Here is a 19,951-nt window from a genome sequence, read left to right as displayed (position 1 = left end):
ACAAAAGAAAGCCCAAGCCCCAAATCGGCCCAGGTTCGGCCCTCTTGCCTGTGTCCGGGCAGCAATCAAAGCCGAAGGCAGCAAAACGGGGGTGCATCCGTGCCTGTCTCCGAATCGTGTATTTTTATTCTTTCTTTGGACTGTGGGAAGGATAAGCTGTCGTGATTATGAAAGGGAAGCCGGAGCCGGAGCCGAAGCGGAGGACCCCTCATCAGTTGAATCAGGTGATGGCGGCCAGGTACAAAAAAAAAAAAAAAAAAGGTTCGCCAAAAGTTGCTGCGAATGAGAAGAAGATGCGGCTCTGCTGAGATGTTCTGCAGGTCCACGGCCCGGGGAGGGGAAGGGGAGGGGAGGGGAACCCCTAACCAACTTCCTTATTGAGGAGCCAATGACGAGTGCAGGGCTGAAGGAATTGGGTAAACGTGGGAGTTGAGCCAGGGTTTCTTGAGTCTTTTTGACGTTGAACGACAAGAGTATATCGTTCTCTCTGTCTTGCTGTCACTATTCGGTTGCAAGTGTGTATACGGATAATGTTTAGGGACTATTCGCAAGTCCTGGGTTACCATCGAACATGCCGTAATGCCAAGCCACGGCGCTATGCAAGCATGGCCACTAGAAACCCCGTGGTCTCTTATGCCGGAGTTGAGACGGGAGACAACTTGATTGTCCGTTTTTGCCGATGTGCTGCGCCTCGGAACGAGTCTCAAAAAATGAGTTCCTAACCTAGGAAAGGGGAAGGGATAAGCAGGGTCGAGTTGGGAGCAAACAGTTACCGTTTGATCTGAATCTTGGCGGTGGCTCGAGTAGAGCTTCCTTTTGGTAAGTGATGGGAATGGTTCAGACAATTGGGGGCCCTGGAGGCTGGGGGTACCTCAGATAGTTTGAACTTAGTCAGTTGGTGCTCGGCTAAACCAACTCTGGACAAAGGCAATACAGTACGGAGTACGTAGTATGTATGAGGGGCCAACGCGGGCCGCGGGGGTTGAAATGGATTATGGACTCGGAAGTGGCGGTAAAAGGGCAGGTTGAGTCGGGAGAAAGGGCACTAATTTGCCATGTTGGGGCCCTCGGGGGCTGTACTCAACTTTTTTCACTCAGGACTAGCCGAATCAATCTAACGAGATGAGGAAGTATTGGCGCGACTGTGAGCTCTCCACAAGGTACTTGTGTGTGTGTGTGTGTGTGTGTGTGTGTGTGCTCTGGTTGAGTTCAGAGTTCAGAGAGAAGAGAAAGAGAAGGGCTGGCGAAGTTATGCGATGAAGTCATGAACCCGGCAGCTGAAAGGTCAAACCTAGTTTCGAGTATTCCTCCAAGGTAAGAGAGGCTTGATGTACATAGCACAAAGTGCCAGAAACCCCAAGAGTCCGTGGGTTGCAGAGAACCTTCAAGAGATGGTGGCCTACCTATGGCCCATGGAGGGACCATTCAGAATGGCAGAACGAGACACGGGAGACAATGCTGAAGGGCCGACACCGGCTCAAAAGGCAACTTGGCGCGAGGTCGTCCCCGTTTTCCAGCTGAAAGCTCCAATCTTTTTCTACAATTGCCTCGCCCCAATTGAGAGTGTCGCGACCTGGTTGGCTGGGGGCGTTCTTGGAAATGGAAATGGGCAAACCTTTTTTTTTTTTTTCTTTTTTCTTGCTGAGGCCAGGGCCGGGGGTTTCGTTCTTCGGGTGGACGGGAAGGGCAACTCGAAACTACCTTAGGTATTATTTGTATCTGTACATATCTGTGCTCCGTACTAAGTGTAAGGTAAGTACTGAGGTACGGATAGATAGGCCAAGGTACCTTACCTTGCTTGTCTGCCTTGCCTCGATGATGACAGGGGAGCTCCCTCGTTGCCCATCTGATCAGCGAAATAGGTACTCCGTAGACAACGAGAAAGAGCGAGAGAAGGGGAGAGAGAGAGAGAAAGACCAACGTACCTGGAAAAGCGCCCAGAGGAGCTACAGCAGAATCCATGGCGTTGCGCAGGTTCAAACGCCAGTAGCCACTCCTCCGATACAACATTGGTCGGGTCTGCCAACGCCCGTACCATGAAGCTCCCCAAGCGTCTCTTGGTTTTGTCGAATCGTAGCCCCAGGAAGCTCTACGCGAGTGTGAGCTCTCTCGAAAAGGTCCCCTCCCCATCCAAACCAAGCCCCCAGACCCCAACCCACTGTCTCGCCGCGCCTTACCTTGCCTTGCCTTGCCTTGCCTTGCCCGGTAAGTACCTTTACCTTGCCGGCTGCTCGTCTCCTCAGACCCTCCGGGTCCATACTGCATACTCCGTCACTGGGGGGCCGCCTTTTTTTTACACGTCCACGCGCGCCGGTACCTGCCAATTCACAGCTTGGAGCTGCCTGCTGCACGCCGACCACGAGATTATCAATCTCATCTATTATCTTGGCCTTCTCCCTCGCATCGCGCCGGCTACTCTTCCCTTTTTTCTTCTTCTCTCTCTCTCTCTTCCTCCTTCACTTCAATCTCAATTTACCTACCTACCCTTCCGCCTAGCTCCACTCCATTCTCTCTGTTCCTCCTCCCTGGTCGTCTCCCTCCCCAATCGACCTCTGCCGTCATCGCGCCTCTTTATTTCCCTCCGGCCACGATGAGCTCGCCGCAGGATCATCGCTCGAGCAGCCCACGAGTAGGCTCATTCAAACGTCCCTCAGTACTCAATGCCGATAGCGACCCATCACTTCTGGCCACCAGAGGCAGCGGCGCCTTGGTATCGCTCATCCGGAACCGCTCCAATGCCACTCTGCGAGAGTCGCTCAAGAGCCCGGCCTACCACCAGCTGGGTCACGACGAAGAGGAACATGAGAGCACCTCTCTGCTTGGCTTCCTGCACAGGGACTCGGACGATGACCACCACCACCGCTCCGCCGCCGAAGAGCGCCGTCTAAGCGAACTCATTTTCGGCCCTCAGATGAGGAGCATGCGCCTTATCGGCAACAGCAACCCACGCTATCAATGGGAGCGCTACTGGAAGACGGAGGCCGAGCTTGAGGTTATGCCAAAGCATATGTGAGTTCCTGCTGTGCAATCGTGCCGCCCCGGACTGCCCAGGCGCAACATGGGATTCCCAGTCCAATCCCCCTACTTCGTTGACTGCTCTCCATGTACCAGTTTGCGAGTTGAGTTGCGAGTTGCTAACGCGCATTGTCAATTCCTAAAGCCGCGAATATTACGAGAGAAACAACGACTTGATTCGCATGTACCTCTACATCGACCAGCTCTTGGATTCGTCCGTGCCCCACGACCTGCTCAACGAGTATCACCAAGCTCTAGACGCCTCGGCCTACCGCCCAGTCGATGTCCCTCAGACCATTACCGAGGAGTCGCCAACTCCCACCTCACCACCGTCCAGAAGCGGACTCACCTACGGCAGCACTGCTGCTTCAGCCCAAAACAGCAGCACGGAGCAGAGCAGTTCGGCAAACAGCATACAGCAAAAGGCGAAACGCAAACCCAAGGACATTTTTCGGTCCACCGAGGCGACCCCACTTCTCAGTGGCTCTGACGAGGAGGAAGGTTTAGCCGATCAGCCTAAGCCCGAGATCCCATGGCTCGAAGACTCCGACCTCGACAGCAGCGACCCCATCGTCACCTTGGCCATTTGGGTCAATTTTATCGCAAACGCAGCTTTGCTGATCGGAAAGATCCTTGTCGTCGTTTCGGTACCTTCAGTCTCAGTCCTGGCCAGTTTGGTCGACGCGGTTCTCGACTTTCTCAGCACAGCAATCGTGTGGACGACGACTAGGCTTATTGCCGCCAGCCAAAATGACCAGCATTCATATCCCGTGGGCAGACAGCGGTAAGTATCAATTTTACCCCCTTACTTTTTTTTTTCGCGATGCTGCCTCCGCGTTGCATTCAGAGCTGCGTGCTGACTCGCTACAGTCTCGAGCCTCTTGGCGTGCTGGTTTTCTCCATCGTAATGGTTACATCCTTCTGCCAGGTCGCTCTGGAAGCTATCCAGCGTCTCATGTCGCCCGACCACGAAATCGTTCAGCTGTACGTCTCAGTTGCTCCGCAATTTTCACAAACTCGCAATGCTAACCTCGCGGGAACTACAGCGGTATTCCGGCCATCTCCATTATGGTTGGTACCGTGGTGATCAAGGGCTTGTGCTGGCTCTGGTGTCGTCTCATCAAGAATTCGAGCGTTCGGGCGTTGTAAGTTGATCTGGCACCCTGCTCCTCTTTCGTCGTAACCTCAGCGTTTGCGTCGCAACGGGTTTACGTAGCCGCCTCCTGATCGGCGCCTATCACGGAACATGGGGAACTTTCATAACTAACTCTTTGGTTTCTCCATCCTGCAGGGCCGACGACGCCATGACCGATGTCATTTTCAACACTGGCTCCATCCTGTTTCCCATTGTTGGCTACTTTGCCAAAATTTGGTGGCTTGATGCCCTCGGTGGTCTTTTGCTGTCTCTCGTCGTCATCGTCAACTGGAGCGGAACCTCGATGCACCATGTCCGAAACCTGACGGGCTTTTCGGCGACTTCGGATGAGAGAAACCTCCGTGCGTAACTTCTTTTCTTCCTCTCTTGTCCCCTTCTCATGCCCTCTAACTCACCGTTTCATCTTCCCCACATTTTCTATACTTAGACCCTGTTATAACACCCCCTTGTCATGCCTTTGTTTCCTCTTTTCCTCTTTTCCTCTTCCCTTTCATTCAAACCGTAAACACGTATTGCAAGCTGTAGAGCCAGTTGGCCAGTTGATGCGTCAAACATTCAGTGAAGTCATCCATGAACTAACCTGACCACTTCAATAGTCCTCTACCTTACCATGCGCTTCGCCACGTCCATCAGACAGATCCAGAATCTGCGGGCTTACCACGCGGGCGACAAGCTCTTCGTTGAGGTCGACATTGTTCTCAATGCCAACATGCCTCTGAAGGATAGCCACGATCTCAGTGAAGTTCTGACGTATTTCCTCGAGTCGGTGCCCATCGTCGACCGCGCCTTTGTGCATGTCGACTACGCAACGTACAACGTTGACACGCACATTACCCAATAGTTTTGCAGTGAAAGCGTTGCTGCATAACACAATACTCTGTAATATTAAGTACGGGCTAAATATTCTGGCAGCCCTTGTCAACATTCTTCTCAATCTCTCCGTACCTCTTGCAACGGTTAGGAGCGTCGGTAAATCACCACCCCAAAGCGGGAAAGAGTGGGCGTCATGGTGCAAGGTCAGCAGGAGTATGGAGCCGGAAACAAACTATAAAAAGAAGGATCAGGTCACAAAAAAAAGGCAGCATCTTGGGTGGGTTAGCATTTTGAAAGCGATTTAGTGGTTCATGGCCATTGTTGTACATTTTATGTTTATTTGCTCGGTGTACCTGGTTGGCTACAAAAAAGAAACAAGGGGCGGCTGTCTCCCACCTTCCCTTCCGTCCCGTCAGGGTGGGGATCGACAGGGTCTTTGGATGTTGTTTTGTTTGAGAATCCCCCGAAAGTTTCAAACATGAATTTTTCTCTCTCGAGTGTCTGGATTGTCGATCGACGACAAGGAAGTATAGCTCAGGGAAGGTCGGAGGGATACATAGGGTACCTAGTAAAGAAAGACAAGGGAACGCAAGTAGCAGTATATACTATGGACGGCGATGGAGTGGCGCAAAGTTGAGTGAAATCAGAACACAAAACCATTCATCTCCCTCAATTGGATTATTATTAATGTGACTGTTGATTCCGTCAAAGGGCGGACGATGTCCCGGTCTGTGCAACAGTATCACTGCACAGGCGTGTGGTGCTGCTGGTGCGACGGGGCGGCGTGCGGCGCGAGGACCCGTGTACAATATCTCAAACCAGGATTAGGATTCTATAGAGGCGGCAGCGACGAATCAACATGGAGGGCCATAAACAAAAAGTCGAAACTAGACAAAAATAAGAATCCTTCCCTCTTTCTTGTCCTCCAGCCTCCTCCCATCCTCAAATACATGCGCAGGCAAGCCCAGCTTAGTAGGGGATGCCGTTGGTAAGCAGCTGGAACTGGTCGTAGACACCGGTCGAGTAGCTGTTTGCGCTCCTGCGGATGAGGTCCTTGACAAAGTCGGCCGCCTCGCGCTCGCTGCGCTCCAGCACAAAGCGCTCCTTGAAGTGCTGCACGCTCTCGGGCTTGAAGCACGGCAGGCCAGAGTCCATCATGAGCAGAACAATCTGGCTGAGCTTCTCGCAGTGCTGGCGGGACGCGAGGAAGGCCTTTACGCACAGCTCCTCGAACCACTTGAAGGCCTGGTGGTGCGGGCTGCCGCCCATGACGGCCAGCATCTCCGTCGTCAGCTTGAAGGGCGCGCGCTCGAACTTGATGCCTCCCGGCGCGATGTCGAAGCAGAAGCCAAAGTCAATGTGCAGAATGTGACCCGCGTCGTCAATCATGATGTTTCCGTTGTGCCTGTCCTTGAACTGCAGCAGGAAGGAGATGATGGAGTAGGCGGCCATACTCTTGACAAAGTTGCTGCGGGCCTGCTGGAAGCGGAGCGAGTCTTCGTTGCCGTACTTTGAGATGAAGTAGTCGTAGAGGCCGTTGACGGCCTCACGACCGAGCATGTCGCGGGAGACGGAATTGGGCAGCACGTCAATGACACCGCAACCAGGGGCCGTGGCCGTGACGCGGTACGGGTTGACGTAGACATCTAGGCCGACGTTGTGGAAGATGCCTCGGAACGCCGCAATCATCTGCAGGGCAAGAACGTCCTGTCTGCAGTCATCGCCGACCTTGAAAATGGCGGACTGCCACACTTCAATGGTGTTTTCCTGCGCCGGCGGCGAGTCCTTCTTGTGAACGTCCTCGAGCATGTCATTAACATCATCCAGGCTGCCCTTGTTCTTCTTGATGCGGAACGTGGCCATGTAGGGCGCCTTGGCGTGACTCTGGAGAGGCTTGCCGGATTTGCGATCGATACCAATTACGACACCATCAGGGTTACTGGGAAGGTAGACGCCAATCTCAACCTTGATCTTGCGCAGTTCCTCCTCGATCTTCTGTGCCTTCTCCGGCTTGGGTCGGCCGACATATGGCTTCAGTTTGCCCGAAATGTCAGTGACCTCGTCGAAGAAGGCAAATTCTCGCTCGTAGAATGTTCTGTCCACATCAGAGAAGCTTGCAATCATCTTCTCCATAACCTTGTCGAGGGTAGGCTTGATTGCATCAGGCTATTACGTTGTTAGCATCGCACGTAACCACAGCCTCTTGTCCAACTCACGATAGTTGCATCGTCGTCCTTGTAGGCGTTCGCCTTCATGTTCCAGATGATCTGATGCGCGAACAGCTGCGAAAATTGAGCGGTCTCGAGGATGTACCGTTCCACATAGCCCAGTGCGTCGTAGCGCAGCGTCTGCACAATTTGGGGAACGTAGAAGAAAGTCACATCGCTGGAGTGGCTTTCCATTGCCCTCATTGCGTACTGGATAAGGAACGGATGGTTCCGATACGCGGGCAGGAAATACGTGGCAGCCGTGATCGGGTTCACTGGTGACCAGAACAACAGGTACTACGATGGTCAATATCTAATTACAGGGAGCCAGCGATATCACTTACCTTCAGTTGGAAGCTAACGTCGTTGGGCAAAGAGCCACCCAGAAGAATGGGAAGACCCTCCGGCTCGGAGATGGCCTTCTGCGGGAAGTTGATCAACAGCCATCTCACCTCGCGTTGGACACGGGGATAGGGGAATCGAGTGACCAGTTCAACAGCAATAGACGGGTCCTCGGCCCAGGCAACACGAATGAGGGGTGCGAGGGCAGTCTGCACTCATTGTTAGTAACATTTCCAGATTGCAAAAAGTCACCACATACCTCGATAGCAGCCTTGTTAGCTTGTCCGTGAGCCTTGTTAGGCTCGCCAAGTGGGTGCACCCACACCGACAAACGCGTTTGTTCGCTCTCAAGCAGAAAAACAAGAAGTTGCTCCTTGGCCTGCAGGGACTTGATCGTGTCCGCAGCGTTTGCTCCGATGAATGCAACATGCTTCAATGCCGCTACGATGTCGGTCAAGAGACGAAGTTCCGTCTTCAGCTGCAGGATATTGCTGCCGAAAGACCATCTTGGAGCGTAACGGAACCAACTGAGTGCGGCAGACAAGATCTTCTCCTTGAACCGCCATTGGGCGATGGCGCCAATGGTGGTACAGACATGCAGCACCTTCAGTCCGAACAATACGATCTGAAACCGCAGTTCTCGTGCCATCGGGTGAGGCGTCGATGATCGCACAGCATCCAGAGTGACATCGAGCATGCGCAGGAAGACTCGCTGGACATCCGGGCTGCCCAAGCGGGTGGCATTGAAGTGGCTAGCGAAGAATTGCAACAGCCTCATGTGGGGAGACAGCAAATTGTGCACCTGCTGCTTGCGCTTGGCCAAGGCCTCAAGATCACTGGGCGCGAATTCTTCCTTCAGGAAGAATGGGTCAGGATGCCTGGAAACTTGTTAGTCGTGTCGAAAGGAGGGTGTCAGATGACTTACGACATTGCATGACTAAAGAGCCCAAGGCCGCTCTGGATGGTCGCCTCCCATTGTTGAGCAATTTCGGTAAGAAGTCTAGGCTCGAGCCGTGGGTTCTCGTTCATCACACCCAACCACAGGGAAACGCCCAATTTGATAGACTGCTTTGTGAACATGGCGAAGGGAATGCTGACGAGGTAATGCGCAACAGCGGACTCATCACGGTTGCTGCGGCAAAGCAGGGCTGCAGCTCTGCGCAGGATATCGCGGACTTCGGTAAGAGCAGTGGTCTTCTTGCTCTTAATGCGGGCTTCAACGTGCGCCAGAGCGGTGGCGGCGTTCGCACTATCGCTAGCACTCGATCCTGACGACTGCAAGAAAGACGCTCTACGGTTCAACTGCATGAAGTTCACAAGTTCATTGCCACGTTCGGGTAGAGTCTCGCCATATCGGTACTCTTGACGGGTGGTATACTGGGCAACAAAGTCAGACCCAGTGTTGATGCTACAGTCTCCGACTCGATCGAGAGACTGCAGTCTTTGGTCGGTTGACGGCATGAGAGACCCAAGCTCAATAGCAAAGGAGCGACCCAAAGAAATGTGGCCATATGCTCCTTCGTCGTCGAACTCGGACAGGTACGTCTGTAGAAGACCTTTGATGTCCAGGGGTGCTATGCTGATAACGCTCGAGACCCATTGTTTGGCTCTGCGATTCAGAACGTCCAGAGTATGGCGGCGGAATGTGTAATCGTCGGATAGCTCGACGGACACGTCTCCGAGGCTGGAGGTGAATTTTGATCGTGGTGCGTACAGATCTGTTTCGGCTTCCAAACAGCTCGACCACATCAGAGAAAGCAGTTCCAGCAAGGCGAAGAGCGACGATCTGTGGCAGAGAGCAGAAGGAACCTGAGTGATGATGCGGTCCGCGCAAGTAAAGGCTGCTTGCTGAACTCGCTCGATTCGATGACAGCAGCCACAGAAGATGGCAACGAGCTGTGCGGCAGCATACTGAGCAGAGAAGGTAGCATCCGTACCGCCCAAAGTCTTGCGCAAATACTTGTCCACTACAGCGGCAGCAATGCCCTCCATGGTACTGCTGACCTCACCTCTACGCATGCTGGGCTCCAAGAAGTACGAGAGAGCCTTGGTGCAATCTCCAGCATCCGCTCGGAGACTCTCAACCAAGTAAGCGGCGTGCAAGAAGATCACCTTGCGGTAACTCAGTCCCTTGATTTCTGTAGCCTTATTAGGAATCAACTCAGTGAGATGCCTCTTCTGCAGCGACTCTCTGTCGGAGCTCATGCCTCGGCGGAGGACGGTGTTAAGCTCGATGTCACTCTCAATCTGTTCCCCTCGCTGTTCGGCAACCAGAGGGGGCGAATGAACGGCCATGATTCGAAGCTCATCAAGATAGGTCTTGCCCATGTCGGTCTGCGTAGTGAAGCCGTGGACAACAATGTTGAACCAAGCATCTCTGATCATTGAGTGCGACTCGTCATCGGTAATAGTATTGAATGCCAGATCGTTGGTTGACATGAAGACAGCCAAGGGATGCAGCAGCTCCGCAATCTCTCGGGCCGCCAGCTGAACATCGGCCTCCTTGGTGTGGTTCGACTGGTGAACGTCGCCCATGGAAATGATGCTCTCCAATAGGTGCTCCCAGTAGATGTCATAAAGGGGGGATCCACGGTGGAGGTTCGCCGAGATGTATGTACGCGCCTTCATGACCTACTGATTGTTAGATGTGGATAATCTGGAAGTCGATTGGTTAGGAGGCACTCACAGCAACCAGAAGGAAGTCCTTGTGGCCGACAACCCCAATGTGACAAATTCTAGAGAACACCTTCAACAGCGATCGGAACTCAAGCTGTCCGCCCTTCAACGCAAGAGCGGCAGCACCGCTAACGATTTGAGCATCGACACTGCTGTTGACCTTGTCGATTTTCTGAAGCAGCATAGACTGTGCCAAGGCTGTGATCTTCTCGTCATTGCAAGCAGTCGCAATACCACAGATAGCTTGGACGACGTTGCCATAAACCATCGCGGTTTCTTCCTCACCAGTAATGGCCAGGGAAATGCTGCTACCAGTCGAGTGGCGATTGGGGTATAACGTAGCAGCAGCGTCCACGGCGAGGTCCCCATTGGTGCCGTTCGTCATGGATCTATCAGAGCCGGGGCTCAGAACGTTACCCAAGGTGTAAAGAGTTGTGATGACAGCGTCATGAGAAAGGAGCTGTAGAACAAAAGCCAGACTCTTGGACGCGACCGCAACAGTGCGAGCGTTGGGCGCACTCTGCACAATGAATCGAGGCAGCAGTCTGCTGGCCGTCGCAGCGTATCCCCTGGAGATCTTACAGACCAAAGCAATCGATCTCAAGACCGTTGCCGCCAGGTTTTCGTCCGCCATTTGGAGAGGGTCTGCAAGGGTCTCCTCCAGCCAGTTAATCAAGACATCGACGTCTGCAACATCCTCGTTCATGAGCGAGCAATTAAGATAGCTGATGAGAGCTGCCGATTTCACTGCAAACGCCAGTCTCTGCTGCCAAGAGGACCCAAGCTTGAGGTAGTCTTCGCCGGCTTCGAGATAATTCATCTGGTCAACGGCTACCGTAGTGTACATGTCGAGGGACCGGTAGTCTGCATCGGGACTACGTGGAGAACCTGGTCTGAACGCTCCATCGCCTGACATGAGCAAGTCGAGGATGTGGGCGCCGCGCAAGAGGGATGCGTCGGTGACCAAAAGCGAGGTGCCGGAGACAAGAAGCCACATGTAGCTTCTTTGAAGCAAGATGGCTCCCAGGGGTCGTCCAGCAGCAGAGTAGTGGCGCAAGTATCTCTTCCACTCTCTGGCATGGCGATCAGAAGACTGTGAGTTCCTGATGGTAGAAAAAGCCGTCTCGACAGCAACCAAGAACGACTCTGAGAGAATATCTCTGAATCGCTGAACCAGTGCCAGTCTACCTCCAGCCCTCCAGAAATCTGCTTGTGCCGACGCCGCATCAAGGAAACCAAGCAGTGAGACTGCAATCGTAGCTGTCCTGATAGCGTCCTCCAAGTTCGGGTCTTCGTCGTCCTGCTGAGGTGGGACAGTGTGATCCGCCGCATGATCGCAGGCATTGACAAATGCCCAGATGTTGTCGGAAATCATCTCGTGGAGATCATCGTAATGGGAGCCGAGGGACAACAGCGCGGCCGTGACGTGGAATGCCAGTGCCTCTGTCGGTGATGGCTCGACCTTTCGGAAGAAGGGCGACGGAACAAACACCTGGACGTGGGCCTCGAGAACATAGGGAATCAATTGATGGGCGAGCTTCTGGGCGCTCTGGCTCGTCTGGATAGCGGGTGCGGCTTTGCATAGCGATAGGAGGACCTCGAACTCGCGAATTGTCTACAGAAATAGGGGGCTTGTTAGCCATCGCTCACTACGAGACACAACGATGCTCATCGTATGGATTATGTTGAGAAGTGCACTACCATCGGACATCTCCCGAGAGAAGACGAGTTCTGCTTTCCAGAATAGCCATTGACGCCCTTCCCAGCGGCTTGAGTTGCCTTGCACAATCGGTCGAGATCAGAACGGTCGAACGAAGTACGCGAGCTGGCAGCAGAGAGCGACGCGATCTTCTCCAGCGCCCGCTGCCGAATGTCGCGGGTCATCTTGGAGGAGTTCGTAGGGCTCTAGACCCCGAGGTGAAAGATTTGGTCGATATTTCAAGTAATTTGGTGTTTTCGTGATTTATTGAAGCATTTCACGATGCGGGAGTTTCCCTTGGAATTCGCGTCTATTTCCTGGCAGCTGCACAGTGACGATACCTTGTCTTTAGTGGTTTCTGCAAGCCTCCCCCAAATTTCCCATCTGAGAGCAGCCACATCCCTGCACAGCTCCTGCCATTCCTGAGCTGCTCTGCCTTAGTCATCAGGTGAGCTAGCTACCCCTGCCAACCACCACCACTACTACCACCCACCAAGCAAGGCTGCCAGCTTGACGCGTGCACCGGAGCACTCAGCAGTAGCAGCCTTGAACCTCAATCAAAGCGACGACGTCCCATCAACCCAACCCCACCAACGAACGAACCTCATCGAATTGACGATAACCACCCTTTTGACGACCGACATTTCCATCACGAACGATAACGAATAATCTTCCTTTCTCTTCAGATACCGCAACCATGGCTATGTTCAGCCAAAATCCCCTGATGAACGGGCCCAACTACTCCTTCTCCGAGGCCCCCAAGACCGCCAACGGCGAGTTCAGACAGCACCGCTTCAACCCGTACGGAGCTCCTCTCGACCCTCCCATCGTACCCAAAAGCTAACCTACCCTGTGCTACAGCTACACGGACAACGGCGGTTCCACCCTCGCCATTGCCGGCGCCGACTTCGCCATCGTAGCCGGCGATACCCGTAGCACTTCCGGCTACAGCATCAACTCCAGATACACACCCAAGGTCTTCAAGATCGGCGGCACCACCTCAACACAAGAAGATGCGACAATCATGCTCTCTGTCGTCGGTTTCGCCGCCGACGGCGAGGCCCTCAAGGACCGCCTCGATACCATCTGCAAGATCTACCGCTACCGCCACGGCAAGCCCATGAGCGTCACAGCCTGCGCGAAGCGTCTCTCGACGATCCTCTACCAGAAACGCTTCTTCCCCTACTACGTCTACGCCATCCTCGGCGGTCTCGACGAGGAGGGCGTCGGCGCCGTCTTCTCCTACGACCCCGTCGGTAGTTACGAGAGAGAGCAGTCCCGCGCCGGCGGTGCCGCCGCCAGCTTGATCACACCGTTCCTCGACAACCAGGTCAACTTCAAGAACCAGTACGTGCCCGGCAGCGGAGTGGGTCACGAGCTGCAGGAGCGTCCCCGCGTTCCCCTGGAGCGCAAGGAGGCCGAGATTTTGGTCAAGGATGCGTTTGACGGAGCGGTCGAGAGACACATCGAGGTCGGTGACCACCTGCAAATGATGGTCATCACCAAGACCGGCATCGAGGAGGTTCTTCTCCCCTTGAAGAAGGATTAAAGATATGATGGGATTTTGGGAAAGTGTTGCGGTCGGGGGGACGTTGTACAATACAGACAGGTAGCAATGCCAAAGAGGCACTTGTTCAGCTGATCAATCATCGTACGCGGTTCAAATTTCAGCCCGCGTGCTCACAGCAAACCAAAGGCCCTTTGCCAACTCATGCGGGCAGTTCCCCTGTGAATCCCATGCTGCGAGGCCATCTGGAAGATCTGGTAGGTCGTTCGCTCTGCCCTGGGACAAGCATGGGGAAATAGAGGAATGCAGGCAGGGATATCTCATTTCGCCTCGCAGGACGCATCGGCTACCCAGGACGAACCGATGGTCTTTGACCCCTTTTCTGCTGCATGTGATGCCACACAGCTCCGCGGTATGCGCTAGGCCATGGTCCAAAGGGGAGGAAGTTTAACAGGGACGAGTACGAATACGGAATGAACGGATAGGATGCTTAATGTTCGAACCCCTCCTTCCGAGAGCTCTCCTCCATTATCGCTTGACGTTTGGTGATATCTGGTGCTTTGCTTTGCATGCCTTGCGTCCCTGGCACCAGCGAATCAGACGTAGTAAGTCCGCTCGACTTTTCCGCTGTACTGCTGTGTTAAAAGGCGTGTGGCATTCTCTATCTCTCTCTCTCGCACTGCCATCCGTACTTGGTAAGCTGGTCGTCTCGAGAAAAGCGAGCCCTTCCAAACGGGACTATGTGATAGGTGACCCCAGGCTCCAGGTTCCAGATCCCAAGTCCAGGTTCAGGTTCCAGAAAACGGCACTAAGCGCTGCAAGCGAGGGGCGGGCAGAAAGGAATGGAAGGACATCGCGGACGGGTATTGGACGTTGGACAGCCCGTTCCTGTCACACTACGGGTACGGGCTGGACCGAGTTAGCGAGGGCACGATGCACGAAAGCACGGAGGCTCTTTGGGGAGGGGATCGCGGACGAATAGCTTGGAGCAAAGTGGCAAAATACCGCGTACTCGGCGCCCGCCCCGTTTGAGATAACCGCCTGGTAGGGCCTGGTTTTGCCTCTGTCTGGCTGTCATCTAGGTATCTACATACCCCATGAGTGTGCCTCTCTGGAGAGAGCACAGCCACGCCATGGGAAGCCGGCTAGAGCCCTTCCCCCAGCCTGTGTGATCCGGGATATCGGTAGCGAAACGGTCTTAGACGCCCGAGGGAGCTAGGTATCACGGGGCAGCGGTAGGTCCGAGTCAACCGTATCAAAGGGGCCTCCTGGAGATTCTATGTAGAGATTGGAGCCTTTGCCAGGGGGGTTAGATGAACCAGAACCGCGAGCACCGAATAGCTTGGCGGATGATGCTGAATAGTGACGGACATGCCTTTCATCGGGAAGCTGTTGTACGGGGTATCATTGGCAGCTGGAACGAAGCAAGACTGCAGCTTTCAATCCCCCCCCGGCCTCACGACCACCTGACCCGCGCCGGGGCTGTCGGGGAGACCATCCGAGCAGATGAGGTCTCTACATTTTCTTGCCTGTCATTGCCACAATTGTACGATACAAGGTTATTGGAGTCTCGAGCTACTTTACTGTACGACTGTACTACGGGACCGCCTAGGGCTGGAAGGCGGGCTACTGACAGCTAACGTCGAACAACTGATTCGTAATCTAGCATAAGCTTCTCCTCATCAGACGCAATGCCGCTATGGGCCCAGAGAGTTTCGAGATGCGATCGTCGTCGGAAGCTTACTCTCCAAAGGTATCCTCATAACCCCACCACCACTACCTACAAAGCCACCAGGCACCGCCGAAAATCTTAGCTTCCAACGAAACGGGTGGTCTGTTTGCCACTGGAGACGTATGCTGATCCTCCGGTGGTAAAGAAGGGACGGACCATGGGCCAGTACGTCGCAGGCCTGGAGAGCTGAACCCTTGTTGCATTGCCGATGAGCATTGCAGGGAATCTTTCGTCTTGATACGACCTGGACAGGCTTGAGCTTGAAAAGAGGCGTGTTAACCCAAGACGGGGAAAAAGCATCTTATCTTCGGTCCATGCCGATTGTGGAGAGGATGCCGATATGACGGTATTCGAAAGGTATTTGGTTAGTTCTCGGCAGATCAGGGGATTTGCCATCCCGAGAATAGCCATTGCCCGGAATTACGTCAGGCATACTACCATTTCTAGTTGAGATAAGTTTATATAGAAACATCAAATGGTCCATGTAAATCGTCGTCAATCGCCGTCAGACGCGCATGGGATGTACAGACAATCGTTGCGTATTTGGGCTAGACGTGGCTGATGTTGCATCTGCTGTGTGGCTTGTAACGGCAAGGGTCATTGATGTGGTTGCACACACTAGCATCATCGTCCAGGGCCTCGGAGACAGCTCCTCCAACGAAATCAAGTCTGCTACTGCGCAGCCGGGGAGTCTCAAGTTTGCTAGGCGCTAGGCTGGTAGACATGGTCCACCTGGCGAACGAAATCGCACACAATCCTCTGAAGCGACAGATTGTGCGTCGCCACCGCGGCGCACGGTCGAGACCAAGTCAGATGGCGATGCACAGAACTGTCAAAGTTGTTATTCCGAGTCGAAGTCCAGTGACAAGTACAGAACTCAATGGCTTTGGACGACAGCCTCCGTAGCTCGGGCATTTTGAACCGAATAGGCACTGACGTTGAGAGCTGTCGGCCCGACTGCACTAAGCGGAACATGGTTCTGGTTGCGAAGAAACGAGGCTGCGACTTTTGAAGTAGAAGACCGCACTTGCGTGTTCTGCGTCCGAGGGTCAAATTATATGTCAAGGCGATGTCACCTGTAAGTTGTTGTCTCGAATAGCTGCTTCTCTCCATGCAGCCGCGGTGACTGGCCAAGCGTCCAAGTGCCTCAGTTAACATATTAGCGAGAGGGAGTACTGAGTCTGAGCCGCCTTGTCACCAGCGACTTTGGCTGATCATCGTTTGAGGCTGATGTGTGTTGTCATCGACATGGGATATGCCGCTGCACCGTCTTCGAGTGACGGATTTCAAACAAACCAACCACTAGTGCCTCTCTAACAAGTTGATGAGGTAATGCGGCGTCAAGATGATGCGGTACGTAGCGACTTCGTTACCGGTAGTCTCTCGGTCGAATGCCGTTCTCCTTTTATGTGCACCAGTCCACTGTAGACTGCATTAGCTAACTCATTTGTGTCCCGTAACGGCAGACTAGCCGCGGAGAAAGCTGCCAGACCAGCCTTAGCGGCTGAAGACAAGGCGCCGTGCCGTGACGGCGAGGTACCGTGTATCTGTGCGACTGGGCGTCTGGTGCCCTTGATGCTGGTTGTCAACGCAGCTGGAAATCGGCCAGGCCTTCAGATGTCTGATGCGCTCGGCAATGTGGGCGGTTTCTTCTCAAGGCATCAATGGCTCGCGCAAGTACACCTGAAGTGCCTGGCTGCTAGTAGAACGCCGTATCATGTCCGGGTAGGTTATTGACCATCGCACGCCGCACGCATGGCACTTCGGGTGGCATGTTTCCGGGGTCGGGGTGCAAGAAGAACCCTCAATGTTTCTGCTTCGACGGGTTGTAGCCATGCGTGCCATGATCTCACCCCCGGATCATAATGTGGTAGCAGTGACGATTCTCGGGGATGCGTGCCACATACAACGCAGATCTCGGTGCGGATGGGGTAAAGGATCGGCGCCGGTCAAGCTGGAGCCTTGGTCAGTTGTGGCGAAACTCCGACCGGCAAGCCGCAATACTCGGCCGCGCGGTTTCTCTGGCGTCAAACGGCAGTTTGGCATGCTCGCATCCTTGGACGGCGTGCGCCGTGGATATTTTCTGCTTTTTTGGCTCATTTCCACCTCCGGCGGCCCCGCGTCCCTGGTAAACCCTTTCGAAGCATATTGCGATGATCCGGTGGATGATTGGATCTCGGCCAAGTAGTCAGAGATGTAAGTGCAGGTTGTGTACAATATACAAGTAACAACTTGGCCCGGAGAGGAACTTCCGGCTGTCACAAGTCTGGATAGCTGCACTAGAATTGCCATGATTGATTGGACCCAGATGGTTGCGGTGGACGGGTAAGGGTCCTGCTGCTCAGGCACAGGGTTCGGGCGATGACTCGGGCTGTCGGGGTTGGCGCCGGAGAGGTATCTCGAAGTGAAAGCAGCGATGAGATTGGACAATTGCTTGACGGGTGACTGGCTGCGAGCACCGTAAGAAAGCCTCCCAACAAGCTTGAGACAGGCCTTTTTGCCACAAGCATTCGAGATGGTTGCGGGAGAAGCAAAAAATGCTGCCGCTGCAGGCTTTCGGCTTGCCAGTTGGCGTCAATGAAGGGATCAGGCCTGCTAGAGAGGAGAGGAGGAGACCTCCAAGGGCAGTGGGGGGGACGCAATGCAAGTGGAGGTCTGAAAAAAAATCGAAAAGTTTGGAGAATCCCATGTTGACGGTGCCGTCAAAATTTGGCGCGGCGGCTTTGGATAGTCGTGGTTGCAAGAGATTTCGGGTAAGGAGACCGGGGGGGTGAGTACCTTCCCGAGTACATCCGCAGGTACCTGCTCTGTACGGTACAAGGCACGAATCCAAAGTACCTACCTTACCTATGAGGTAAGTAGTGTCCAATGTCGCAGCAAGCAGACTGGAGCAATACTTCAAGGAGGAAGGAGCGGAGAGATATGAGGCGAGGCGGGCACACAGGCGAGGCGAGACAAATGGCAGTTGGAACCTGGAGGGAAAGAGGAACAAGGCAAAAAAAAAAAAAAGCAGGCACAAACTTGGCCATCTCAGCTTACCTAGGGAAAGTACCTATCCGTAAGGTGAGGTAGCCAAGACAATGCAATCAAGCGCCGATGGCCCCCAAACTCAAAGGTATCCCCCTATCTGTGAGCGCGACCTTATTCCCATTTGGCCCAATAGAGTACTCAATCGTACACCGAGCTGTTGGACCCTGAAAACCACTTGTCAAGCTGACTCCATGGCGAGCAATGCTAGAAGAGAAAGAGAGGAGGGTGAACTCACAGTTCGCAAATTGACATTACTCGGAGACACTCCGGCAAGAGACCGAGCTCCTCAAGACAGAGTTTTTCCAATGCTCCAAGTCTCCATCTCATGGAGTCATGATGCTTGGACCCTTGGAGTGGAAGGTGGAAGGGGAACAAGAACCAGCGGAGATGGATTTGCACACTTGCGTCAAATATCACGGTGCAGTTCTTTCCTTGGCCTTGAACCCTCCAAGTTGGAGCGTGGGGCAGAATAGCGGGGATAGGTGGGACTCCATCCAGACCGATTTCCCACTGTAATTAGGCGAGGCAACAGATGTGCATTGTGGTCGGTGTCGGATCAGTCACCATCACTTCAGACTTCGCTAAGAAGTTTCCCGTTTCCGCCGCGGACCCTGTCCACGACTCCAAACTCCTCCTGATCTCACCTCTCCACCACTACCCCCTTCCACTTGGGATGTCCACACTTCGGCTTCCGTCCAAACCGCCATATCGCTCAGACAAAGGACTGCCGCCGGCTCACCATGACATCCGACCGCGTCAAGCACGCTGGCAACTGACAGTGGACTGGACGTGGGGTGAACCGCGCGGTCTCCGTACTACCTGCCATCACCTACACATTCAATCGCGAATCGCGATTGAATCACGGCTACTGGTCAGTGGCACAAACGCCGTGCCCCATATTGCTGCAAATCTTTACTCCAAGGCTCCAACGTCTCGATGATCTCGTTACTCCCGACTCGTCGTACACTCTCCGACGCGATGGAGTTGTCTGCCCCCCAATTCCTCCATCGTTGTCCCTCGCTGGCACTGTACGAGTCCACTTGGTCATCTACAATACTCTGACGACTCAACGTCTCCAACTGTGTCATACTCGGCCTACCTAGTCCTCGATGGCCACTTTCAGCCTTCCACTCGATACTCCAGCTTCAGCGTTGGCCCAGCCCTCGTGTACTCCGCTTCCTCTCTTCTCTTCATCTATCAAGCTTTCGTAGCATGGCTTTCATCATCGATTGCGATATTCGACAGTGTTCAATCGATGTTTGTACCACCTTTGCCCCAACCACGTGGGTTTGGACGCTTGGCCGGCTTACCTTATTACAATTTACTACTGCGGTTGGCGAGCCGGAGAAACAACTTGGGGGCTATGGAATGATCAGACCACCGATGGGCCGAGAGCCCGCGTCAACCTACAGGCCTCTCTTGCCTGGAGATCATCCAGATGGGCGTGTTACAACTTACGGGCTGTCTGGGTAAGGGGAGAATGGTCTAGACCACCGGTCTCCCCGCACAATGGCTCCCTCATGCGGCTCACAGCCAACCCAACTCGTGCTGCGCCCAATTTGAGCCTCTCACAGTCTTAGCGCGACGCTTCCCAAGTCTGATTCCCTTTGTTACTGGATGAGCCCGCAGCCTGGGGCATTGGACGGGAGGAGTGCGGATTTCTCGATGCAGCCCTCGATCCACAGCGGATGGAGGAATCTGCCAGACATCTCGATCTCTTTCACGCCCTTGTCCTCGACCACTCCTATGTTTCGCGCTGGCAGTCTTAAGGCGT

The 19,951-nt window shown here is 54.0% G+C and overlaps 3 protein-coding genes across 3 annotated transcripts; 2 read left to right on the top strand and 1 right to left on the bottom strand.

The window, feature by feature from the left end:
* Nucleotides 1-2,590: 2,590 nt before the first annotated feature.
* On the top strand, nt 2,591-5,012 carry HER10_EVM0008495 (cation efflux family protein; the record flags this gene model as incomplete). Its single annotated transcript, XM_035478013.1, has 6 exons — nt 2,591-3,009; nt 3,161-3,799; nt 3,886-3,999; nt 4,062-4,160; nt 4,307-4,512; nt 4,768-5,012. 6 exons carry the CDS (start codon nt 2,591-2,593, stop codon nt 5,010-5,012), a joined length of 1,722 nt encoding a protein of 573 aa, XP_035330848.1.
* A 941-nt stretch (nt 5,013-5,953) lies between these two features.
* Nucleotides 5,954-12,248, bottom strand: HER10_EVM0009931 (phosphatidylinositol 3; the record flags this gene model as incomplete). The annotated part of the gene is made up of 7 exons (XM_035479402.1): nt 11,911-12,248; nt 10,220-11,824; nt 8,459-10,164; nt 7,793-8,411; nt 7,536-7,742; nt 7,201-7,488; nt 5,954-7,150 (listed from the first exon to the last, which is right to left on the bottom strand). The coding sequence occupies exons 1-7, from the start codon at nt 12,091-12,093 to the stop codon at nt 5,954-5,956; spliced, it is 5,805 nt and encodes a 1,934-aa protein (XP_035330917.1). The 5' UTR covers nt 12,094-12,248.
* A 357-nt stretch (nt 12,249-12,605) lies between these two features.
* On the top strand, nt 12,606-13,457 carry HER10_EVM0002356 (proteasome A-type and B-type; the record flags this gene model as incomplete). Its single annotated transcript, XM_035472071.1, has 2 exons — nt 12,606-12,709; nt 12,770-13,457. The coding sequence occupies 2 exons, from the start codon at nt 12,606-12,608 to the stop codon at nt 13,455-13,457; spliced, it is 792 nt and encodes a 263-aa protein (XP_035330480.1).
* Between the last annotated feature and the right edge of the window lie 6,494 nt (nt 13,458-19,951).

This window comes from Colletotrichum scovillei, assembly GCF_011075155.1.
Source record: "Colletotrichum scovillei strain TJNH1 chromosome Unknown Contig00008, whole genome shotgun sequence".
NCBI classification, from domain to species: domain Eukaryota; kingdom Fungi; phylum Ascomycota; class Sordariomycetes; order Glomerellales; family Glomerellaceae; genus Colletotrichum; species Colletotrichum scovillei.
The sequence above is the reverse complement of the archived record's forward strand: the minus strand, read 5'-3'. Positions and strand labels throughout refer to the sequence as shown.